General features: G+C 42.8%; 1 protein-coding gene across 6 annotated transcripts in view; it reads left to right on the forward strand.

Moving 5' to 3' along the window:
• The window catches only part of nhsl3 (NHS like 3), a 43,081-nt gene extending 22,953 nt beyond the window's left edge, over positions 1-20,128 (forward strand). For 2 of the 6 annotated variants that reach the window (XM_032580885.1, XM_032580887.1), the window contains 8 exons: positions 11,690-11,851; positions 11,954-11,997; positions 12,114-12,249; positions 13,429-13,536; positions 13,631-13,788; positions 13,879-14,043; positions 14,179-17,482; positions 18,445-20,128. In XM_032580885.1, coding sequence (XP_032436776.1) covers positions 11,690-11,851; positions 11,954-11,997; positions 12,114-12,249; positions 13,429-13,536; positions 13,631-13,788; positions 13,879-14,043; positions 14,179-17,482; positions 18,445-18,485 — 4,118 coding nt within the window. In that variant the 3' untranslated portion in view covers positions 18,486-20,128. Of the gene's footprint in view, positions 1-8,186; positions 8,491-11,689; positions 11,852-11,953; positions 11,998-12,113; positions 12,250-13,428; positions 13,537-13,630; positions 13,789-13,878; positions 14,044-14,178; positions 17,483-18,444 lie in introns of those variants that run through there. The other 4 variants (XM_032580886.1, XM_032580888.1, XM_032580890.1 and 1 more) reach the window with 3 other exon arrangements.
• Positions 20,129-20,682: the final 554 nt, after the last annotated feature.

The following is a 20,682-nucleotide window of genomic DNA, read 5'->3' on the forward strand; positions in this document are numbered from 1 at the left end:
AACAAGCTATCCTTATCTGTTACTTTTTGCTAACAAGCTATCCTTATCTGTTACTTTTTGCTAACAAGCTATCCGTATCTGTTACTTTTTGCTAACAAGCTATCCTTATCTGTTACTTTTTGCTATCATGCTAACATTTTCTGGTACTTGGTACTAGTATGCTAACGTTTCCAGTTGCTATTTGCTAGTATGCTAACTTTTTCTGTTGGTTTTTGTTGATATGCTAACTTTCCGTTAGTTTTTGCTACTATGCTAACTGCTAGTGTCGGTTTTTATTAATCCTAAGGCCGTTACTGGCGATAAATAAATATTGCCGTTTCCTCTTTTGAAGTACATTTAAAATGGCTTTGACTTCTAGCCAAATCATAGGACTATGGACACTGATGCATTTGAGAAGATGTTAGTTCCACATGAGGAATCAGACGTATTATTGGAAAGGCTGTTGCATCTCAAATAATCTGAGAAGCGTTATATTCCATGATTTCTGCCTAGAATTGAGTTTTTTCAAATTTTGCATCGATTGGCTTCAGTCCCTGCGTCACCAGTGGACAATCTGCTGTCTGTCTTCTGTCAGGGTGGGGTTTTCTGGACAATATTGCGTCACTAATATTCCCTAATTTTCCAGGGGTCACCCTGCGGACTCCTGCACTCACTCCCACCCACCACTTAGCAAGCAAACAGATTTATTATCTTGTTTTCGGGTCTGTGGACGGCCGCCTCGAACACAGGCTGAACTGTGCCTCTGCTCTGACTCATCGTTGTGTGTAACTATGTTTGCAGAGCTTTCAGTTTTGCTCTCAAAAAGCGTTTTAGTTGAAATGACTAAAAGTGATAGGAGCGGCTCACGTTTCCCTGGAAAAATCCCCACAATTTTCTTACCCGCCAGAGGTAGAGACAGAAAATGACGAGCAGAGCCAGAGAGGAATAATAAAAAAATTTTTTTTAAAAAGAGTGACACTATTTTTATGCGCAGCTGGAGCTAAGTTTAGCTCCGCGGCTTTGCACCCTCACAGGGGAACCTGAGGTGCAATCAGTCACCTCAGTTTGGGATTCAGATTGATTCAGGTCAGGATGAAAGACTCCAAATTATTTATTTCTTCTGCTTAGAAGCAGCTCTGCATGAAACAAAGCTAGCAAAATTTATTTACACTTAATCTCTGAGGTCTTGGGTCTCAGTAACGGCAATTCTTTTAATATTCCTAAAGATGCATTACAACTAGCTTCACCCCGTCTTGTTTAGTTTTATTGCATCTCTATGACCAGATCTGTTTATGAGTCGGAATAATGATTTCAGAAAGAAATTCTGGTCGTTTCCTCCCCACCGAGTAAAACTCAGACATTCCAACAAAACGAGGTTTGTCGCCACAGAATCCAAGCTGGACTTGTCCATAAAAAGTGCCGATTGATTTTTACGAGGATTTTATCTGATTGGCCAATGTAAAGCAGCACATAACTGGAGTGAAAAGGAGACACAGTTTGCAATAATACTTAGAAATGAAAAGTCAGAAAAGCCTCGTTTTAATCTAGTTGAGCAGATTCCAGGGAAACCAAACGCTATAAGAAGTCGATGTGTAATTTCATCTCCGTCTTTAAAGACCTTCGGAGGTTTTTCAGAAAACAGTTGTGAACAAACGGCATCTTGGAGACCCAAGAACAGTTTAATGTTTAAAGCTGTTGTTTTATTCCCAGCTTTTGACGTCTCTAGGAGCTCTGCTGATTTTGTTACGTAAAAATGGAGGCAGTGTGACACATCAGTAAACCCATGCAGTCATGGCTGTCCACTTAAACTGGCTGACAAGGATGACAACTAATTAGAGTTTTAAAAAAAACAAGTTTTTGTGCTACGAGGTGTTTTTATAGCGTTTCGCAAAACTACAATGGAAACACTTTTTTCCACGAGTCACAAGACCAACAACCGGGCGTTACCACTGGCGAAAACGTAGAAGAAGATGACAGGAAGTAGCGGGAGGATGATGGTTTGTCCTTGTCCCGAATCCATAGCTCTTCTGTAAAGTCGCATACAGCAGTTTCCACAAAACGCAGCACACGTAACCGCTCCAAAGTTTAAGGGGTTTTTGTCATTCCAACGCCTGAATAAGACGTCGACGTCTCCTGATGGATAACGGGTGCTGGGCTCAAGTCTAAATATATCTCATGTTTCTAGTGAACATCCATCACTGCCATGATTTCTAATGATTTATTATGACTTATTAAATGGCATTTCTTACGTAATTGAAACACCGCAATTGGGAAATTGTGTTTTATCGACATTAGCAGAACAGTGACAAAGATTTGCGCACATTTGTAATGGAAACACGGCTACTGAAAACATGAGGAAGTAGATGCTCTGGGAAGCTGAGAGTAAGAGAACCTGCACGCAAAACACTTCGAATGTAGGGGTGTGTATAGATCACACACCCCTACATTCAAACATGGTGGTGGGAGGATCATGCTTTGGGGTTGGTTCCCCATAGAAAAAAAAATCTGTTAGAGGCTGCAAAAGATCGGAGACGAGAGGTTGACCTTCCAATAGGACAATGACCCAACAGCCAGAGCTACCAGGAAGTGGCTTAGATCAAAAGTTACCCTACTAAACACACCGGATATGAATAGTTTTGCATGGAACTATATCACTAATTAGCCATGGCTTCCAAAGTCATTCAACACAACAACGAACTAGGCTTTCTGGTATTTCAAGTTGAATTTAGAACTTGGTTAAGGAATAAACTTAGAACCTCAGTAGAAATACTGGACCAAAGCTGTAACCTGCACTTCTGTCCCTCTTTAATTGGGCTTTTTCCTGTTGTCAAGTTAAGAAAACATGTTTGAGAACCAGTTTTAGGTTTACATTTTGTCTCCTCAATCCTCTCTGTTCGATTAATTCGTCATTACGTTTCAGAGTAACCCAACTGTGACCACTGGTCCACAGTCTCGTCCGGCTGCCTTATTTTATTCTGAAGCTGCCAGAACGAAGGAAGACGGGGTTAAAATGTGACCAGCAATAAACACACACGCACAACCACGGGCGTTATTACTCCGTTCATGGCTGCACCCCTGATTTGTATTCAGTGGCTGTTGTGGAGCTGAGTTACGAGGTCTCTTACTCCGAGAGGTTTAATATTAACCGAAGAGAAGGCGAGCTAAACTCAGCGCTCCTCTCCTCTCCAGGCAGAACGCAGCGATGAAAACGCTGCCTGTAAAACAGGGGGAGGCGCGCTCCAAAAGAACTCTGAGTTGTTAGATTGAGCCAATTCATCACTGAGTTAACAGCCAAAGAGGAAGAATAAAACACACAAAACTTGCGCTAAGGGGCCATAGAGAGGCCGAGGAGCGGAATCGAAACAAGGCGAGGAAGGTAAAGGGAACCTGGAGGACGGCGCACAAATCACAGCCTACACTGACTGTCGCTACGCGCAAACCACCTGAAGCTCTCATTTCCACTGGGTGGGGCGCAGACAGCTTCAGGAGGACAGATTTGAAATCAACAGTACTGAACAGAAACGAGGCTCGGATAGACAAGTCAGATTCTTTGACTGTCAGGTTTTATATTTACTCAATTTGAACTGACCATAGCTATGCAGAAAGTGGTTTTATGTATATTTCTTTATGTAATTAGACGGCAGAGTTATTTGGGGAACTAATCTTGTTTCAGAAAAAAATTATAGTTTGTCAAATAAGTTGAAACTTTATATAAAAGTTTCTTCTTGCGTGTATTCTTTTCCAGATATTTAGCACATACACACAATATGCTTCCATCAACAAAATCCAAACTCGTGGGTAGAGAGGATATCCAATGATGGCATCTACAGAACAAGATATTTTAGCAGAATACTTTCATAAATCACGTAAAGGCCTTAAACATGACCTCACAGAAACCTTTGTTTCGGGAATATAATAAGAGCTAAATGATTCAGTCCATGTTGCACTAGACCGCACATTGTATATGCATTTTCTGGTTTGGTTTGGATTCAAAGCTTTGAATTATAAAACTGCTTCATTTCTTCAGTATAAGAGATGCAGATGTTCAAGTTTGAACTTGAACTAAAACAGGAACTAAGTAGCGCTCTATGACTTAGCCACATTGAGGAGAGGTGCGGCATTGTTACATTATACCGAAATACACAAACATATCAAGCATTTTCAACAAAACCAGTTAGATACAACAAGAACTAAAGCAGGACAGAAGTCTCTGTCTCCAGGTTACGGAGAGGTCTTTTAAAAATGTTCCAGGAGACCACGTCCTTTTAGCATTCTGCTAAAAGTTATAAGTTTTAACCAAACCCTGGTTTTCCTAACTCTTTAGGGACATTTTGTGCAGAGAACCAGGGGACCCAACGGGACCGATGTGTCCACCACTAAAAACTGGTGGCCCCTGTGAAACACAGGGCGTCCATGTTGGAATCCAACAAAGTCCAAATCCGATGAGAACTGAAACGGTGTCAATGTGTCCACCGATCCCACAAAGCATTCCAGTCTACGAACAAGTTTGTTGACGAGTTTTAAGCTAAAATCTCATTATCATTAGATTGTAACCACTGGCCTCAGACTGACCTCGTACCTGATTGGACCTCCGGCGGGGGCATGAAGTGAGAGCGCTCTGTTTGTCCACGATAAACTTTGCTGACTGATACCTTGATTCTCTCAATCACAAAGGCAGCGTTTGCGTAAACCCCCGTTTTAGTCCACCCTGTCTTTGTCTCAAGAGCAGCAAACTCGAGGGTGAGTCGAGGACATGACGTGAACTAACACACCCCGTGTGGTCAAGGAATTACATTTTCCAGAGCTGTGTGTGTGTGTGTGTGTTTGGGTGGGTGGGTGTGTGTGTGTGTGTGTGTGCGCGTCAATGTCAGCCCTCTGGGAGTCATATTTCACATTTGGCAGCTCTCTGTTCATCATCAATACAAACTGGTCATGTGAATCCACAGCAAACAGCCTCATCAAATGTCCTGCTGCTTTTGCAGTCTCATACCGGCGGTTTAAGCGCGGGTCCGAGCTGATTTAGCACTCCGTAGAAACTACGAAGCCTCGTCGAAGGAGAGGTTTGTGTTTTAACTGGTACCTTCTGCTCTGGCGGCGCCGGAAGACTCATTTTCTAGAGATTAATAGAAAGAAGAAGAAGAAAAAAAAGGTTCAGCTGTTAACTGTTAATTATTAATGCTGTTGCTTTTAAAGGCCTGCCCTATTTATTGTTTTCTCAGTTGCCATGCCAACTGTTTCGACGCGCTACGGTCGCGGGGATCGCAAAACGGCTTCTATCCTCGATTGTTCGGTTCGGCCCATTAAAAACTCAAAGAGTTACTTATGTGGCTTTCACGTGGCGTTTCTTTGAAATGAGAGTGAAATGAAGCCTCCTGGTGCCGCTCGCTTCAGGAAAAAAAAAGAAAATAAAATAACACGCTGAAGCAATCACTCCTTTTGATATGGGCTCTGCTTATTTAACACTTTACTTGAACCACATAATTGCGTTGGAAACCGGGCTGCCTCGCTGTACTCAAACTGTTAATTAAAAGTCATAAGAGTCGGTATTTTCAGAGTTTGGTCGATGTAATGAGAGATTCAAAGACTTGGGCAAAAGTGCAAAGATCTCTTGTTGTGGTCGAAAGATATGACATATACTAGAGTGAGAGCAGTAAAAAAAAATGATTGAAAATCTGCACTGAATTTGCCATGCGGGCCACATGTACTGTCGAGAAAGAGCCCCGGGTTCAGGACCTTCTTACTCTCTCCATAAAGCGGCTTAAAGTGACAGAAATACCTGGCTGGAGTTTTCAACGCGAGACGGAAATCAATAAAAGCAGAAACCCGCGTCTGGTGCTTGTCATTTTCTTTAAACGTTTCTGTAATTAAGCGTTCGTGGGGTTTTAAACCGAGCTTGTGCATTTTAGGTGTTTGCGCTGTAATTGTCCTCCTAACAGCGCCGTCGGCCAAGAAAAACAAGTGATTTACAGCTTTTCCTTTTTGTTTTTGCTTTACAGGAAAGTTTGAAAATAACTTCCACACTTGGCCGATTTAACAGTGCTGGGAAGGTGTGAGCCTTTTTTTTTTTTTTACAGCTGTACTGCGATCTCCAAATCTGGCCAATAGGAAGCCTCGCTCTCGCGCAAGGGAATGGTGGGGTTTGTGCGGCGAATCAAAGGCATGCACGCGGCTCCCCTCTCTCTGCCCTCTTCCCCCAGGAGCAGATGGCGTCTCAGTTGGCCCTCTTATGAATATTGATACAAAGGGTCTTGGTAAACAACAGGGGGGTAGCCACGGTTGGACCAGAAATCCTGCCCAAAGAAACTTCCGCAAAAAGCGACAGAGTGAGGAAGGGGATTTGGTTTTGCCAAAAAAAAAAAAGAGAGAGAGAGAGAGAGAATCAAATCAGGTGTGAAGGAGTGTGAGTAAGGAGGAGGAGGAGATAGTAGCAGGAGTCAATCCGCTGGAAAAGCTCTGAGGCTCAGGATCCACCTGGAGACCAAACCCTCCCCAATCCCACCAGCTTTCGTTCGGGGTCTGCCGGTCCGTCGCCGGACCCCGGGGCCAGGAGGGAAGCTTAGCATCCCCAACACGTCCCAACGCCTGGAGTCTGGTGAATGGACCAAGATCCTTGTCCTCCAGCTGGTGCCGGCGGCCAGCTGGAGCGACTCTTATCCAATCAGAGAGCAAGTGGATCAAAAGGGCGGCTCCTCCAGCGCAGAAACATTCCTGAGAATTAAGAGTTTGTTTTGTGGAAAATCTGCATCTGTGCAGCAGAGGGCATCTGCCCTTCAACATTAGACCCGCCCGTAGTCTGGAGCACTCCGAACCACTTCTTGATACTCATTTTTATGCTTTGGCATTTACATAAGGCCTGATATTGTAATCTACCTGACCTGTTTAATTTGATTTATGAATGCTGCGCAGGATTTTGGTGAAGTTAATAACTGATTTCTAAATAAAGTTGACATCTTGAATCACTTCCTTGCAATAGGATTTGAACTCCTTGAACTTTTTTCCACTTTGTCTACATTAGAATCACAAACTTCAGTATGTTGTGTCAGAATTTCTTGCGTACTAACTATGTTGTGCATTACTGTGAAGTCGAAGGAAAACTAAGTTTTTCTTCTTTTTTTTTACAGATAAAAAGTTGATCACACTAAAAACATTTTTCATTAAATCCACATTTCTGTTGTGAGAAACAGATTGAGGTAACATTCGAATTTCAAATGCCGCGTTTTCATTAACTGTCGATGGGAAATCATCGTAATTAACAGAAATAGGGGCAATGAAACATCCATCTGCGTGTCATAAATCCATTTAATGTGTTTCACTTAGTTCCTCAAATAACTGTGCTTCTCAGTAATATTCTCCTTTAATGAATGCGTCCGAACGCGCGACTTTGTGTTGGCCTCTCGCGTCAAAATCCTAACCAAATAAACCAGTAAAGTTGGTGGTTCTAATGCGACCAGAAAAGCGGAAAAAGTTAAAAGGAGTTGTGGTTCACGTGGCCAGGCGCCGCATCTCCTGCAGCTGTGTCTGCGATGCGGCTCCGCGTAGGGTTAGACGGGAGAAAGGAAGGATGTCAGACCGGCAGAAAACTAAAGGAGAGGAGAGAGAGAGAGAGGGATGGAGAAGAGGAGAAAACATTCGGTATTATAGTTAAGAGTTCGGCTCTTGACTGTGAGGACACAACCTCTGCCTTGAACAGGAAGCCCTGTAGCCCCTGTAGCCCCTTGCATAATGAGACAGTCAGACAGATGCACTTCGCTGAAGGCCTCCATCAGGAACAAACAAGACTTCATGTCTCTTAATTACAGGAGTTGTTGTGGGATAAATCTAGATCACGCAAACACTCTAAAAGTTAAGAAATGACACACAAAATACACATTTTTTGGGGGGGAGACATATTTTTGTACTTCTAGGCTCTAAAATGTCTTCAAATCCATCCCTATGAGATGGGTTAAACTGAGAGGCGGAGAGTGTTGGTGGTAAACACACACAACCCCACACACACGCGTGTGTCTAGATTGGGGGAAAGTGGGGGCGGCTGAATCCCTAAAGCCAAACTTTGACAGTCGTTTAAAGCAAGAGGGGATGGAGAGGAGCGGGGCGGCGGGGAAGGGGTGTCACTTGACAATAGAGAGAAGAGAGAGAGATTCAAAGGGAACCATCAGAGAGGGGAGGGGCGGAGGGTATCAGACCCAGAGGATAAGGCAGCTGGGACGGGCAGCTTTGGCTGGGAGCTGATCTCATTGTGCACTTGTCTCTCTCTCAAAAACACTCTGCACGAGTCGCTACGGCAAACAGGAGCCAAGCTGCAGTCTGCATCTCCGTCTCGTCCTCGTCATTTTCCTAGAATCCGAACGGGCCGGAGCATCTCCACCCTGGAAGCGAGTTGAATTCGAGAACTTCCTGCGCTCGCCAGATTTACCGCCACGTTTGGACTTTTGCGCGTGCCATGTAGAGCAGGCATGGTGGTCTACTTGAGGAAGAGCGTCCGCTCTCTGCTGTCGCTCTTCAAGAAGAAGGGTGAGTGCCGGCTCGGACGGGAGGTCGTTTCGAGGCTCGGGCTCGGGATGACTTGTGGAGTTGGAGATGTCGTAGGGATCTGAAGACGGATAGAGTTCGCCGGCGACCGTCTTAACCCCCCCCAGGCTGGCTGTGGGGGTCTTCTTTAATGAGATAAAGGAGCTTTACTGACTTTTTCATTGATCATCTTAATCAACCAAAAAAAAATAAAAAATCCCTCAACCTTCTGCAGGAGTCTGGCAGAGTCTACGATGAGCATCTTAACATTATTATTACTCATTATTAGCCCTAAAATGACTGCAGTTGTATTGTTTTCTACTATTCTATACAACCAAGTCCGAGATTTCCCACCTCCTTACACAGACGGTTCAGATGGTTCTGGTGAATGCAAGAGTGTGCACACACACACACTCACATGCAGAGTGAATGCACGGCGTTACCTAATCAGGTGCAACTGAGAGTCGGTGTTGAAAAGTGACAAAGGAGGGAAAGAGGACACCTCACGTTGAGCCTTGTGTAGCTCAGCTTTTAGCCACTCCGCTTCACTTAGCTTCCTCTCAATCTCGCAACTTGAGACGCAATTAGGCTCTTTTCTGCTGCATTTATGTATGGAAACGGAAACCCCCAAACAGAGGACAAAATAGAGCACACACACACACACACATACACACCGACTTTGTGAAAAAAATAATTAAAGGGGACGGGTGGTGGGGGGAGTCTCAACATATACACATACTTATAACAAAGGTGCCAGTAGAACACTGTAGCATCGCTAACAATGCACCTGAGCAGTCTGAAGTAAGTTTATCCTTTACTTCAGCGAATCAAGGCGTCTACAAACATGTCATTAGTAAAATCCACAACATCTTGAGTCATTTACGTTTTGGCTCTCAGAATGGGGAAAAACAAGAGAACATGAACACGTATGTTGGTCTTCACAAGTCAAAAACTGGTTTCTCGCCTAAAATTGACCATATTTGCAGTGAGTATAACTCAACATTTGGGACAGTGGACCATCGAGAACGGAGGAGGAGTCGTGTTTATCTTCTCAAAACAGAGGATGTAAGAGAGAGAGAGGGAAAATACTTGAAGCGCAGCAAAAACAAAATCATTTTTCTCATCTACTTTTCTATGTGTTTCCACAAAAAAGCTCTAAACATTTCCACACATTTTTCAAATATCTTCTGCAGGATTTTCAACCCTGTAAAACATTTCTACAAATAAAACGTTTCGGGTTTTTTTCTTTCCTTTTTAACATGTAAAAATTTTTGTGCCATCATGCCTGGTTAATTCATCTCTTTCGTGTTTTTGGTGGTTTTGTTCCCGACTCTCGCGTATGAAACAGAATCATCCTCTACTGATCCGTTTTGCTACAGCAGATGATTTAAAATGATTTTCTAGACACTTTTCTTAGTGTGTTGATCTACCAGTAGAAAAGTGGTACTTTATTTTGATTATGTATCATAATTCATTATTGTTGCAAAGTAATGTAAATGAACAGCCTAGGGACACTTTAAATTTTCTTTGACTGTATTCTCACTAATTTTGCTTCCAGATTACCAGCAATCAAATGGCAATATCTTTTTTTTCCCTCTTCTGTGTGTTTGGTATTACTGTATTATAAAACTTTTAGAATCTGTAAATAACTCAGAACGCCTCCTTTGAGACTTGTTCCTGGTTTTTGTCGTGACCACTTCCGTATTTAATAATAATGCAGTGGCAGATGCTTAGTTTATGCGGTTCAGAACGGACTAAATGGCAACAAAATGGCAAGAATATGTTCTATATGTGCAATGCTGGACATAAGTCAATTATGTTCTATATCGTCACTTACGCGGCCATTATGGGCTAAGTCTGTAATTACGTTGATGACTTGTGTGCACACCTGCATGGGTTCTTCAAATATATCTTGACTAATTTATGTGTTTTGTTTCAATCAACCTGCTGAGGGACAAGTTTATGAAAATTATTCTTGGGTTAGAGTTGTTAACTAATGTGCAATGTCCCTCTCCTAAGTACATAAATCTGCTAATTTGAAAACAAATATAAAGTCGGACTAATTTCTACATAATGTCCTGTACTTTTTGGTACAAAATGGCAAATGAAGCCAGAGCGGGTTTGCCTCCTACAAACCCAACAACCCAAAACTACGTTTATATTCTTCTTTCCCTCCTGCAAATCCAAACACTGCTAGTCAAGTTAAAACTATCTGGGTTTGGCACAAAAACTGGCCACATTCTCCATCAGGTCGACAAAGTCAGGCAAGTTCGGCTTTGGTTTCGTCCGCATCGTGTTTGCCGGTGCTGCAGGAAGAACTCGACCCACTTCCCACACACAGGAGGTCCCGCCGCGGTGGGTCGCGTAGCATCTTAACAGGCGGACGGGCCAGATTATCTTATCCCGCGGGGACTAGCAGCGAGGCATTAAAACGCAGCAGGAGATTAGCCAGGTCGTGGCTGTTCAGCTAAAAGCCTCGGCCAGGTCGGGACATCTGTCCTCCGAATTCCTGAGCGTCAAAGGTGCAAGTAAACAAGCCGCCGCGGCAGGTGGAGCGCAGGATTCAGTGCGAGGAAGATGTGTGAGTCCACAGACACCTGCTGGCTGCGTGGAGGCAGTAACTTGAAAACAACACCATAACGGTTTAAATGATGATTGTGTGTGATTCTGGCTGAAAGGTGAAACAGAAGGGGTAGTGTATGCTAGGGATGGGCGATATGGACATGAAGTTTTATTGCGATATTTTATGGTGCTATCGTGATAAAGATTAAAGTGACGATAAGAACTATTTACTTTTTTTTTTTTAAGGTAACTGTGGCTGTGACTGCATGGCGAAGCAGCAATCGGAGCCCCACAAACACAAATACTGCTTTTAAAAAACTTTCCCCATTTGAAATGGTCACCTTTAGGTAGAGATGCAAGTCTTTCAGCGTCTAGTGATCCGATTCAATTCCGAGTTTTAGGGTCACGATTCCATTCAGAAACTATTTTTAAATCAGATGCAACTTTTTCTTTTCAAACGGTCTAGAGATTCTGTTTCAATGATGTGACTAACAGTGTGAACAATCAGTACATGTATTTAAAACAATTCTATAAGGTTCCATACTGTATCAATTTTCATCAGCACGATTGATATACGACTCATTTATTGCCACACCCTTTTTAGAATCTAACATTTTCTCTCTTTTGTTTCCCCCTCAAGCAGCTGGCCCGAAGGGCAATGACAACCAGAAGCGGCTGACGGTTCACTACACGGCCTCCCAGCACTACCAGGAGAATGTGTTCATCGAAGGCAGCAGGCCTCAGTACCTGGAAGACTTGCACACCGAAGCTCAGGAGGGGCTCAAGATACTACAACAGGAAGGTACGACACTCAAAGGCATCATTTATAAAACTACAGATGTGAAAGATGTAATAAAATCAGCAGCTTTGAGACTCACTTCCGTTGTTGATTTGTTTCGCGCAGAGGACAAGAACGGAGTAAACTTTGCGGACGATGAAAGCATCATCGTAAGTCGCCGAATAGCTTTGTAGATAATACCGCATCCACTTCCTGGAGATTATAAGAATTCCTTCTAACTTATAAATGTATGTGTGCGTGTGTGTGTGTGTTTTTACCCCTGCAGTCTACAGATACCCTCTGCCCGGAGCAGGACATCAGCTCCAAGGACAGAGGCGGCTCTCTGGGGTCGAGACCCAACGCTAACAGTGATTCCGCAGCAACTTCTGCTGTGTTGAACCGGCCTGGGATTACTCACCAAGGTAAACATTGCGTGTGTGTGTGTGTGTGTGTGTGTGTTTATTGGTGCTTCGCATCAATATTTCCTGCATCTTAAAGTTACAGGAGCTAATTATGTCAGCAGAGGAGCGGGTCTGAGTTTATTCCTGAGGTCACTGCTTTAACAAGAGTCATAGCCGGGAAAACTTACTAAAAGTGCATGACTCATTCTTCAATGCTCGATGCCTCTGCAGTTATGGTTTGAAGAACTTGACACACTCATATGCAGAGATAAGGAGGGTTTTTTACTCCTGGAAGCATGTGAGACAGCTCTGTGGCGTTCTCTACACATCACCGCTGAGTCTGCCTGTCAGTACTACTGAGACTAAGAGAGACAGAGGCTGGATGTGCCCACGCAGCGAGAGCAATTGGTATTCTGATCATATATGATACTGATCGTACAGATCAAGGTTGTTTTGGTTTTTTTTAACCTCAAGGAAAGAATTTACTCAATGTGCCTTGTTGAGTTTTTAGTGAAAACAACAATATGGTCTCCTGTGGAAAATATAAATCGTCAGAGACAGTGCCCTGTAAGTATTTATATTGTTCAACTTTTTATCACTTTGATACTAGCTTTATCATCTATGTAGGAAAAACAGCAAACACTAAGAGGTTTGCCGAATGAGACCAAAATTAAACAAACACCGCACGCCACTGAAATACACCATTTCATTCTGTAGCATTCAGAATTTGATCAGCATTTTTTTCATCATATTCAACCGAATTTTAGCCAGACATCTGTGTAGCAGTTCAGACGCCTTTTATGAGTATTTTGAAAACCTAAAATATTCGCTTGGTCAATAGTTTGTGCTTTTGCTAAAATGCTTGTATGATTTTCCAAATTTGGGGTAGGTTTTTTATTGTTCAGTTTTATTACCGCTATGTTCATGATTGTATTATTTACAGTGTCATCTGGTTAAGTATGTTGTTTAGTGAGAATTGTGGCCTGAAGAGTAAATTACTTTAACAATTATCAGTTATCCAGCACTAATTAAAAAGTGTTATGTTAGCATGCTAAACCAATATGGTAAACTTGTAAGTGTACAAGCACAGATTTGCTCAAGTTATTTTCTTTTGGAAGGGTAAGCTGCTAAATATCACCTCAAGTCTAACCGAATTTATGGTCTATCTTGGTGAGTAAAACGCTTTCATCTTTCCATCAGGCTCCACATTCAAGCCTTTGAATCCAGTGAAAAGATTTGATAGAAGCAGAAAGAGGAACAGGAGGACCACCATCATGGGCATTCCCAACCAGGTCCAGAAAGAACTTGGTACGTTCCCATCCATATTCCTTATGAAACGGAAAAGTGTTTAGTGTGACTTTATGAGTAATGTGCCATTAACAGTGGCTCACATTGTTTACAGCTCTGAACAGAAGTTCCACCTTTCAGCCGCTTGTTTCGACTAATCATGAAAATCACAATGGTGACAGCCAGTCAAGTGTTGTTATCATTCCTACAGTGGACGGAGGGACTCCGTTAGCAAAAAAAGAGGGAGCAAGGGTACACCTTTCAGAACTGGAGGTAAGAAGATCCAAAGATTGAGTTCTAAATTAAAACGTCTGCTTCTGTTTTTTTCCGCCTTAACGTGGTCTTCTGTTAATGCCGGAGCAGGTCTTTAGGGATGAGCAGGTGGTGAGGAAGCACCTTCAGGGAGGGTACCAAGATGAGCAGACCCATCTCTGTCCTACAGTGAGACCCAAGTCCCTGGCATTTCCTGGAATGACAACATCCTTTTCACTCTCTCCATCAATGTTGCACTTCCTCCAAGAGCCTCAGGTAAGAATACCATCAGGGTTTGAGTTGAGGATTTACACACGTTTCATTTTCTAACATGAGACACTGCAGTTTCTCAATGTAATTTGAGCAATCATTTTATTAGGATGTAAAGCACTTGCTTCTGATTCCTTGTAGGGTCCGGTGATGTCCATCTCTCCTCAGGCCACTTACTTGTCTACGATCATCCCTAATGCTGTTTTACCGGCTGCAGTTGAAGTAATTGAGATTGACCGCAGCAACAGTCGAACTCGAGGCAGCAGTGTCAATCATGGCAACAGTGCTTGTGCTGTCAGCAAAAGCAGCCTGACATCTGAGGAATCAGCAGTTAGTCCTCTGTTGTCAAGAAGATCAGATGGTGACGGTTCCCAAACAAATAGCTCTAACTATGACTCTGCACTAATGCCCTGGTCAGCCTCAGGTTCAAACTGGAGTGAGTCTCAATCCTCTAAGACTATTATTTCAGACTCCTCAGTTTCATCTTCTAATAGAGGGGGGTTTAATGTACAAGAAAGCCAGACACAGGAGTCTGGTAACAGTCAAGATCTCACAAGTTTTTGTATCCCAGCTAATGCAATTAGCAGCCTGAACAAAACAGAAGTAAACACAACAGAAGCAGAGTCTGGGCATGAAGCAACACAGTCATTGACTGCTGGCGATCAAGCAAAGAACAAACGGAATTGCATACATAGTCTTTCGGTTACCAAGACCAAACATCCTCCAGCACCTCCACAAAGAACTAACTCTCTGCATGGCAAAAAGGTAAAAAGTGAGACCATGATTGTGGTGGAGCTGGAAGAACCTAGAAACTCAGGAGAAGTAAAAAGTTTATCAAAAAATACAGTAACAGAGGATGAAGTTAAATTGGTTGCTACAAATGCCAATTTGAGCCCAGAACCTTTGTCAAACTCTACTGGGCTAAGCTCAACAAACTCTTCCTCCACATTTCTAACCCCTTTGCAGGATTCCCCTAACCAGGCTGAAGAAGCGACAGCATCACAACAAGAATCCGACCCTTCCTCTCCACAGAAAACAGCACCAGATGTAGGGAAATTTGAACGGACAATGTCTCCTTCCAGTGGCTATTCTAGCCAGAGTGGAACTCCAACACTTTCCCCGAAAGAAATCTCCCCAAATTCTCCAGACAAACTGAAAAAGAAACCCATCAAACCAGAGAGATCCGCATCCCGTGCCTCATCCTCAGCAGCTTCTCCCTCCTCCTCACTCACCTCCCTGTCATCAGGTACATCTGAGCCTGCAAATGCCGATGTTACAACATGCAGCACAATTCTGTCTCCGCAGGATTCCTCACCAACAAATGAAGTTACTCCGAGTGGCAAGCTCTCATCTTTAAGAGCAGACGTACAAGAACTGTTAAACATCCCTTCTCCTCCTAAAGTGAAAGCCCCTCGCCCACCGCCTCCGGAGACATGGGCCCACAGCAGACGGACTGTTGAGCTCCTCTGTGGAGCTCCTAATGTCATCAAAACTCCACTGAAAGGAAAACAAGTAGAAACTCAAAGAGAGCCCAGAAAAGACAGTGAAGTTACAGTCGAAAACCAGACAACTCAGGAGAATCTTGTTTTGGAAATGTCTGTACATACAGAAAACACTGTGACAAAAGATCCTGAATATGGCAAAAGCAAATTAAAGATTAGAGAATCTTCAGATAAAGAACATATGCATAAAAATGAGGATCACACGGATTTTAACAGCAGAGTAGAGAGTAAAATCAATGTTGTAAAGAAGCCAGAAAGTCAAGAGACAACTCCAAAGAAACAGCCACCTCCTGTCATGAAGAAACCAACAAAAATACCGTTCAGAGATGAAATAAGGCATCCATTAGAGACACAAGAAAGGACATTGAGCTCCACTGCTGCAAAAGAAGTTCACTTGTCTGTTGAGGACCATACAACGCCATCCCAAAATGCTGCAACAGTTCCCACTGATAAGAACAACATTGAAAAGAGTGAAGTTCAGCCTATGCAGACACTTACAGTTGAGGTCCCCAAAATGAGTAAGCTCTCACCACCACTTACGCCTCCTCCAGCTTACCAGCCTACACCTCCTCCGATAAGGAAACCTGCTGCTTCATTAGTGTCTCCAATGCCAAATGAGTCTGAGAAGGAACATGACATGTCACATGTTGTAGATTCCTGTTGGCCTCCTCCGCCTCCTCCATTAGAAGGGGAACCTGTCTTTGATGGAGGAGATGAGGTAGATTTCCCTCCACCTCCTCCACCATCCATAAGAGATGATGTAACAGAGATGACAGAATTAACCCCAGTCGCTCCAGTTTCACTTTCAGCTGACAACAAATCTGCTGATGTTGAACAGATTTCAAAAGCTGACACTGCTCTTGAGACTTCTTCCCAAGATACTTCATGCGCTACTGACATAGTTCCACCCTTGCCTCCTTCACCACCTATTGCCAGAGTAGAGATCCCAATGCCGGTCCGGGAAGTGTCTCCTTCCAGCAGTTATCTTAGGCAAAACTCCCTAAAACTTGAAGAGCAGTCTCCTTCTACTCTTCCAGTAAGTCCTGAGCTTTCAGCTCCAACTTCAGTGCCAAAAGCACCTCCTCCACCAATGGAAAATGTAACCCCTGGAGTTAATTTCAGAAGGCAACCCAGTGGCACATACAGAGACGCCAGGAGCAAAGAGCTACTTTCTCGCCACAAAAGTGCACCAATTCCTAAAGAGGACGCAAACATACCACTCGTAACCCCCTCGCTGCTGCAGATGGTTCGCCTTAGAACGGTCAGCATGACTGAAGATCAGGTGCAAGCTCCATCTGAAGACACAGCACATCAGGCAACTCCAGCTCAGGAGAATTGTTCCGTCTCAAGCCAAGGACCTCAAGACATTCCTCCAAAGCCCATTCGGAAGTCTTTGTCAGTAAAATCTCCTCCTCAAACAGTAAAATCGTCCACTGTGACAATGAGTTCTCCTTCCCTGCGTCTGCAGGAGGCCATCCGAATGAAAACTGCAGCCATGTCTTCCAGAGACTGTCTTCCCCACAGACTGGGTGTTAAATCCCCTACTCACAGTTCCATTGGTGAACAAGGGGGACACTCTCTAAAACCTCTTGAAGGATGCGATATTCTTAAATCCCCAGCATCTACAGCTAGCTTTATCTTCTCTAGAAGCACAAAAAAGGTGGTCATCGAGCCTGTAGTCGCCTCCTCCTCAGAGGCTCAGGCAAGTCTGAAGCAAAGCTTAGCAGCAGAGCTCAGGCAGGTCTCTGACCAATCAAAGGCTGGTGTTCTCTCAAACGGCAGAGTCAAGACTGACAGAATTCCTCCGCCGATAGCCAAGAAGCCAACTCCTGGAAGTACAAGTCCCTTGCTGAGCTCCCATAGCTGTTCAGCAAAGATGGAGCTCAGGGTTGAGGGAAGCAAAGATCCTGGAACTGCACAACCTGTGGCACCAACTACAACAAGTAAGTGGATTGACTTTGTCATTGTCTTTGGCACCTTTCGGATCATTCTTTGAATCTACAATCCACATCTGCTCTTTATGCCTGGCAATCAATAGAGTGGTTCCAACATGGAAAGAGGAGGGTTGAAGTGAATTTTACAAGCTTACTCCTCTGATCCATCTCAGGAGGTTGTCAAAGACCCATAACTGTTATGGGCTGTCTGGTGTACCTCAAAATTGAGGCAAGATGAGATAAAATGCAAACAGAGCAGCCAAGTTTTGGGATACAGACAGAGCTGAGTAACCAACTGACTCTTCAGGAATAATCCTAAATTAATCATCATGAACTGACAAAATTCTTATACATCTTACATTATTACTCAGGTGAATCTCACAGAGTTGTATAACACCCCTTTGGTTCTGTAATCCCAGAACCGTGTTTGCTCCAAACGCAAACAAAGCACACCTTGTGGCGTGACTGACCAATTGAACTATAAAGAGCGGTCTGTGGTTTATGGCAGGGTGAAGAGCTTAAAGCGACTTTGGTGAAAGTTACAAGCATTTGCATGTTGCTGCTCAGTCTGTAACCTCGTGGACACCTGAGTCGGTGCTTCCATTAATCCTTGAATTACCAAAGCATTCTTATCATGAGAAAGCACAATGCTAATTCTTGCAACATCCTAATTTTGAGCAACAAAGCAGTTTTAAGCTTACCTTTAAAGAGGAATGCTGCGTGCTCAACATACCCGCAGGTCAGAAACTTCACTAACAAGCTATATTGTGGTCTGTGCGCATACAGTACAGATACTGCTGGCTCACCTGCAGCTTTCTTCTAGTCAAGCACATGCTTTAATCAGCCATAACCTGAAGCTCATGATCATGTTTCAATAATTCAATAAGATTGGGATGGAATATTCATTAGGTGTGTTCCGGTAACTGTATTATACTAATGGCGCATATCCTCCTCTCATCTCCTGCCTACAGCTACAAGAGTGACGGTGGACACGATTGAAACGTTGTTTTGAACGAGTAATCTGTGACCAGACTCGCAGGAGGAAGAAAACAAGATGGCAAGCAAGTGAAAGGATGACTCACAACATTTAGACATTACTAAGAGACAATAAACCCAGTCTTGTTGTGTTTTATCCAAAAGCCTTAGCCTGTAATGGCCTTCCTACATATTTATGCAAAAAAGAAAAGATTGTGTTAAAACCCTCGACTTCTAAAGAAAGCTTTATTCTAAAGTATTTTTCTACATAATCTAATCTAAGGACCCCTCAGAGTGGACTGATGCACATAACATGAAATCTCAGCTTGGTTTGTGTAAGATCGCCTCCCAGAGGTTGAACGAGGTAGTGCATCCTCAGAAGAAAAGTTGGAGAAAGGGGTTTATTGTACATTTTAACCCCATGCTGCAGTAAAAAGCAATGCATAGTAATGATTCTCACTGGGGCTGACAAGAGTCTCCAACCAAGGACAGGATGAAACATTGTCTCCTTGGTTACGCTTGTACAGAAATTACTCAACTTAGTTTTAGTCCTGCTTTTCACTGTGTGTAAAAGTATTAAAGAAAAAAGGGAAGACGATTAATCCTATGGGATGTTTTGTTGTTTAGGACAAAATTACTTTTGTAAAGCTACAGGTGGTAATTTGTTAACAGGCAAAAAAAAATCTTTAAATACAGTATCTGCCAACAGAAGCACATGTCAGATCATTGAAGAAATGTTAACATCAAAGACAACCCAACTAAATGCAAAATGGAGTTTCCAGAAAGGGATTCTTTAATAAAGGAGAAGCTATCCTCGCCAACTTGGCCCTATGTGAAAAAGTAATTGGCCCCTAAACCAAATCAGTAGTTTTGAGACCCTCGGCAGCAACAAATGAGAGAAGGTTTGGCCTACTTTTTATTGCAAAATGGTTCTAATCCACCCGTATTAGATGCTTTCTGAGTATGATTCGCCTGTTTAAGGTTTAAGGTCATGCCTCAGCTTCTCAATTGGATTCAAATCTTGGTCTTGCCACTCCAAAGACTTTCCTTCGGTTCCACAGAGATTCAGTAGAGGACAATCCTGTTTGAGTTGGATCCTTATCCTCTATATATTCTATTCTCCATCAGAATTTTCTGGGAGAGAGCAAATTTGTAGTTCCATCAATTATGGCAAAACATTTTGATATCATATAGCAGTAAAAAAGCCCTAGGCCACCACTCTACCACCATCTGTCATTATGATGTTCTCTGTCTGAGCAGTCCACAGAACATTTTCCTGTCAGTCTTGGGGATCATTAACAAATTCCGGCAGATATAAGACGGGCCTTTGGAGGATTTTCGGTCAGCATTGGGTTTTGGTCTTGAAGCTGTCCCATCAATGCATTTTTATGCCCTGTCAATTATTTTTTGACTTTTGAACACTGACCTTCACTGAAGCAAGTGAGGCCTGCAGGGATTTAGATGCTCTTGAGTTCCATTTTGACTTCACTTGTCAAAATAATGGTTCTCACTGTGGTTCACTGAAATACCCAAATTCTTAGAGAGATCTCTGTAACCCTCTTTCAGACTGATGTTGATAAATTTATTTTCATTGAGGCGTCTTTTAGCTTTTTTTTTTTTTTACTTTGGTTGTCTTTGTTGATGTATTTCTGATTAGCTTAGACATGTAAGCATGACAAACAAAAATTTAAAACAAAAGAATTTGGTACAGGTGCAAATACTTTTTTTTACATGAAGCTTAAAGCAGCAAAACAACTAGATTTGTTTTTTTCCACTAGCAGCACTGGAAGTCACCGTTTCCTACCAAATATTAAATAAAAACCACTTCTGAAGTAACAAATCTGGTGACTTACCTTGGGAATTTGATACACTGGAGCTGGTTTGGTATTTTTATTAAAAGATTTTGTTCCTAAAACTTTGACTTAGGCTTTTAGAATGGAGAATTAAGCTCATCACTGTTTGCACAAAAACCCCTTCCCCAGGGGAATCATATAAAGTCAATTCTTGACTCTTTATAAAGGGTGTTTTAAAAAAAATCTCCATTTTGGTGATTATAAAGAATCATGTACAGTTATTACTTCTATTAATAAATTCTACTTGTGTCAAATGTTTCTTTTGTTCATTGTTTCAAAAATACGCTCCCTCTCTAATGTGTGGAAGTGAAATGAATCAGATGCTTTTTACATGAAGTTCTCTCCATCAAACATCTATGACGACAGGTAAATGTTTTAGTC

Source organism: Xiphophorus hellerii, chromosome 13 (assembly GCF_003331165.1).
Source record: "Xiphophorus hellerii strain 12219 chromosome 13, Xiphophorus_hellerii-4.1, whole genome shotgun sequence".
NCBI classification, from domain to species: Eukaryota; Metazoa; Chordata; class Actinopteri; order Cyprinodontiformes; family Poeciliidae; genus Xiphophorus; species Xiphophorus hellerii.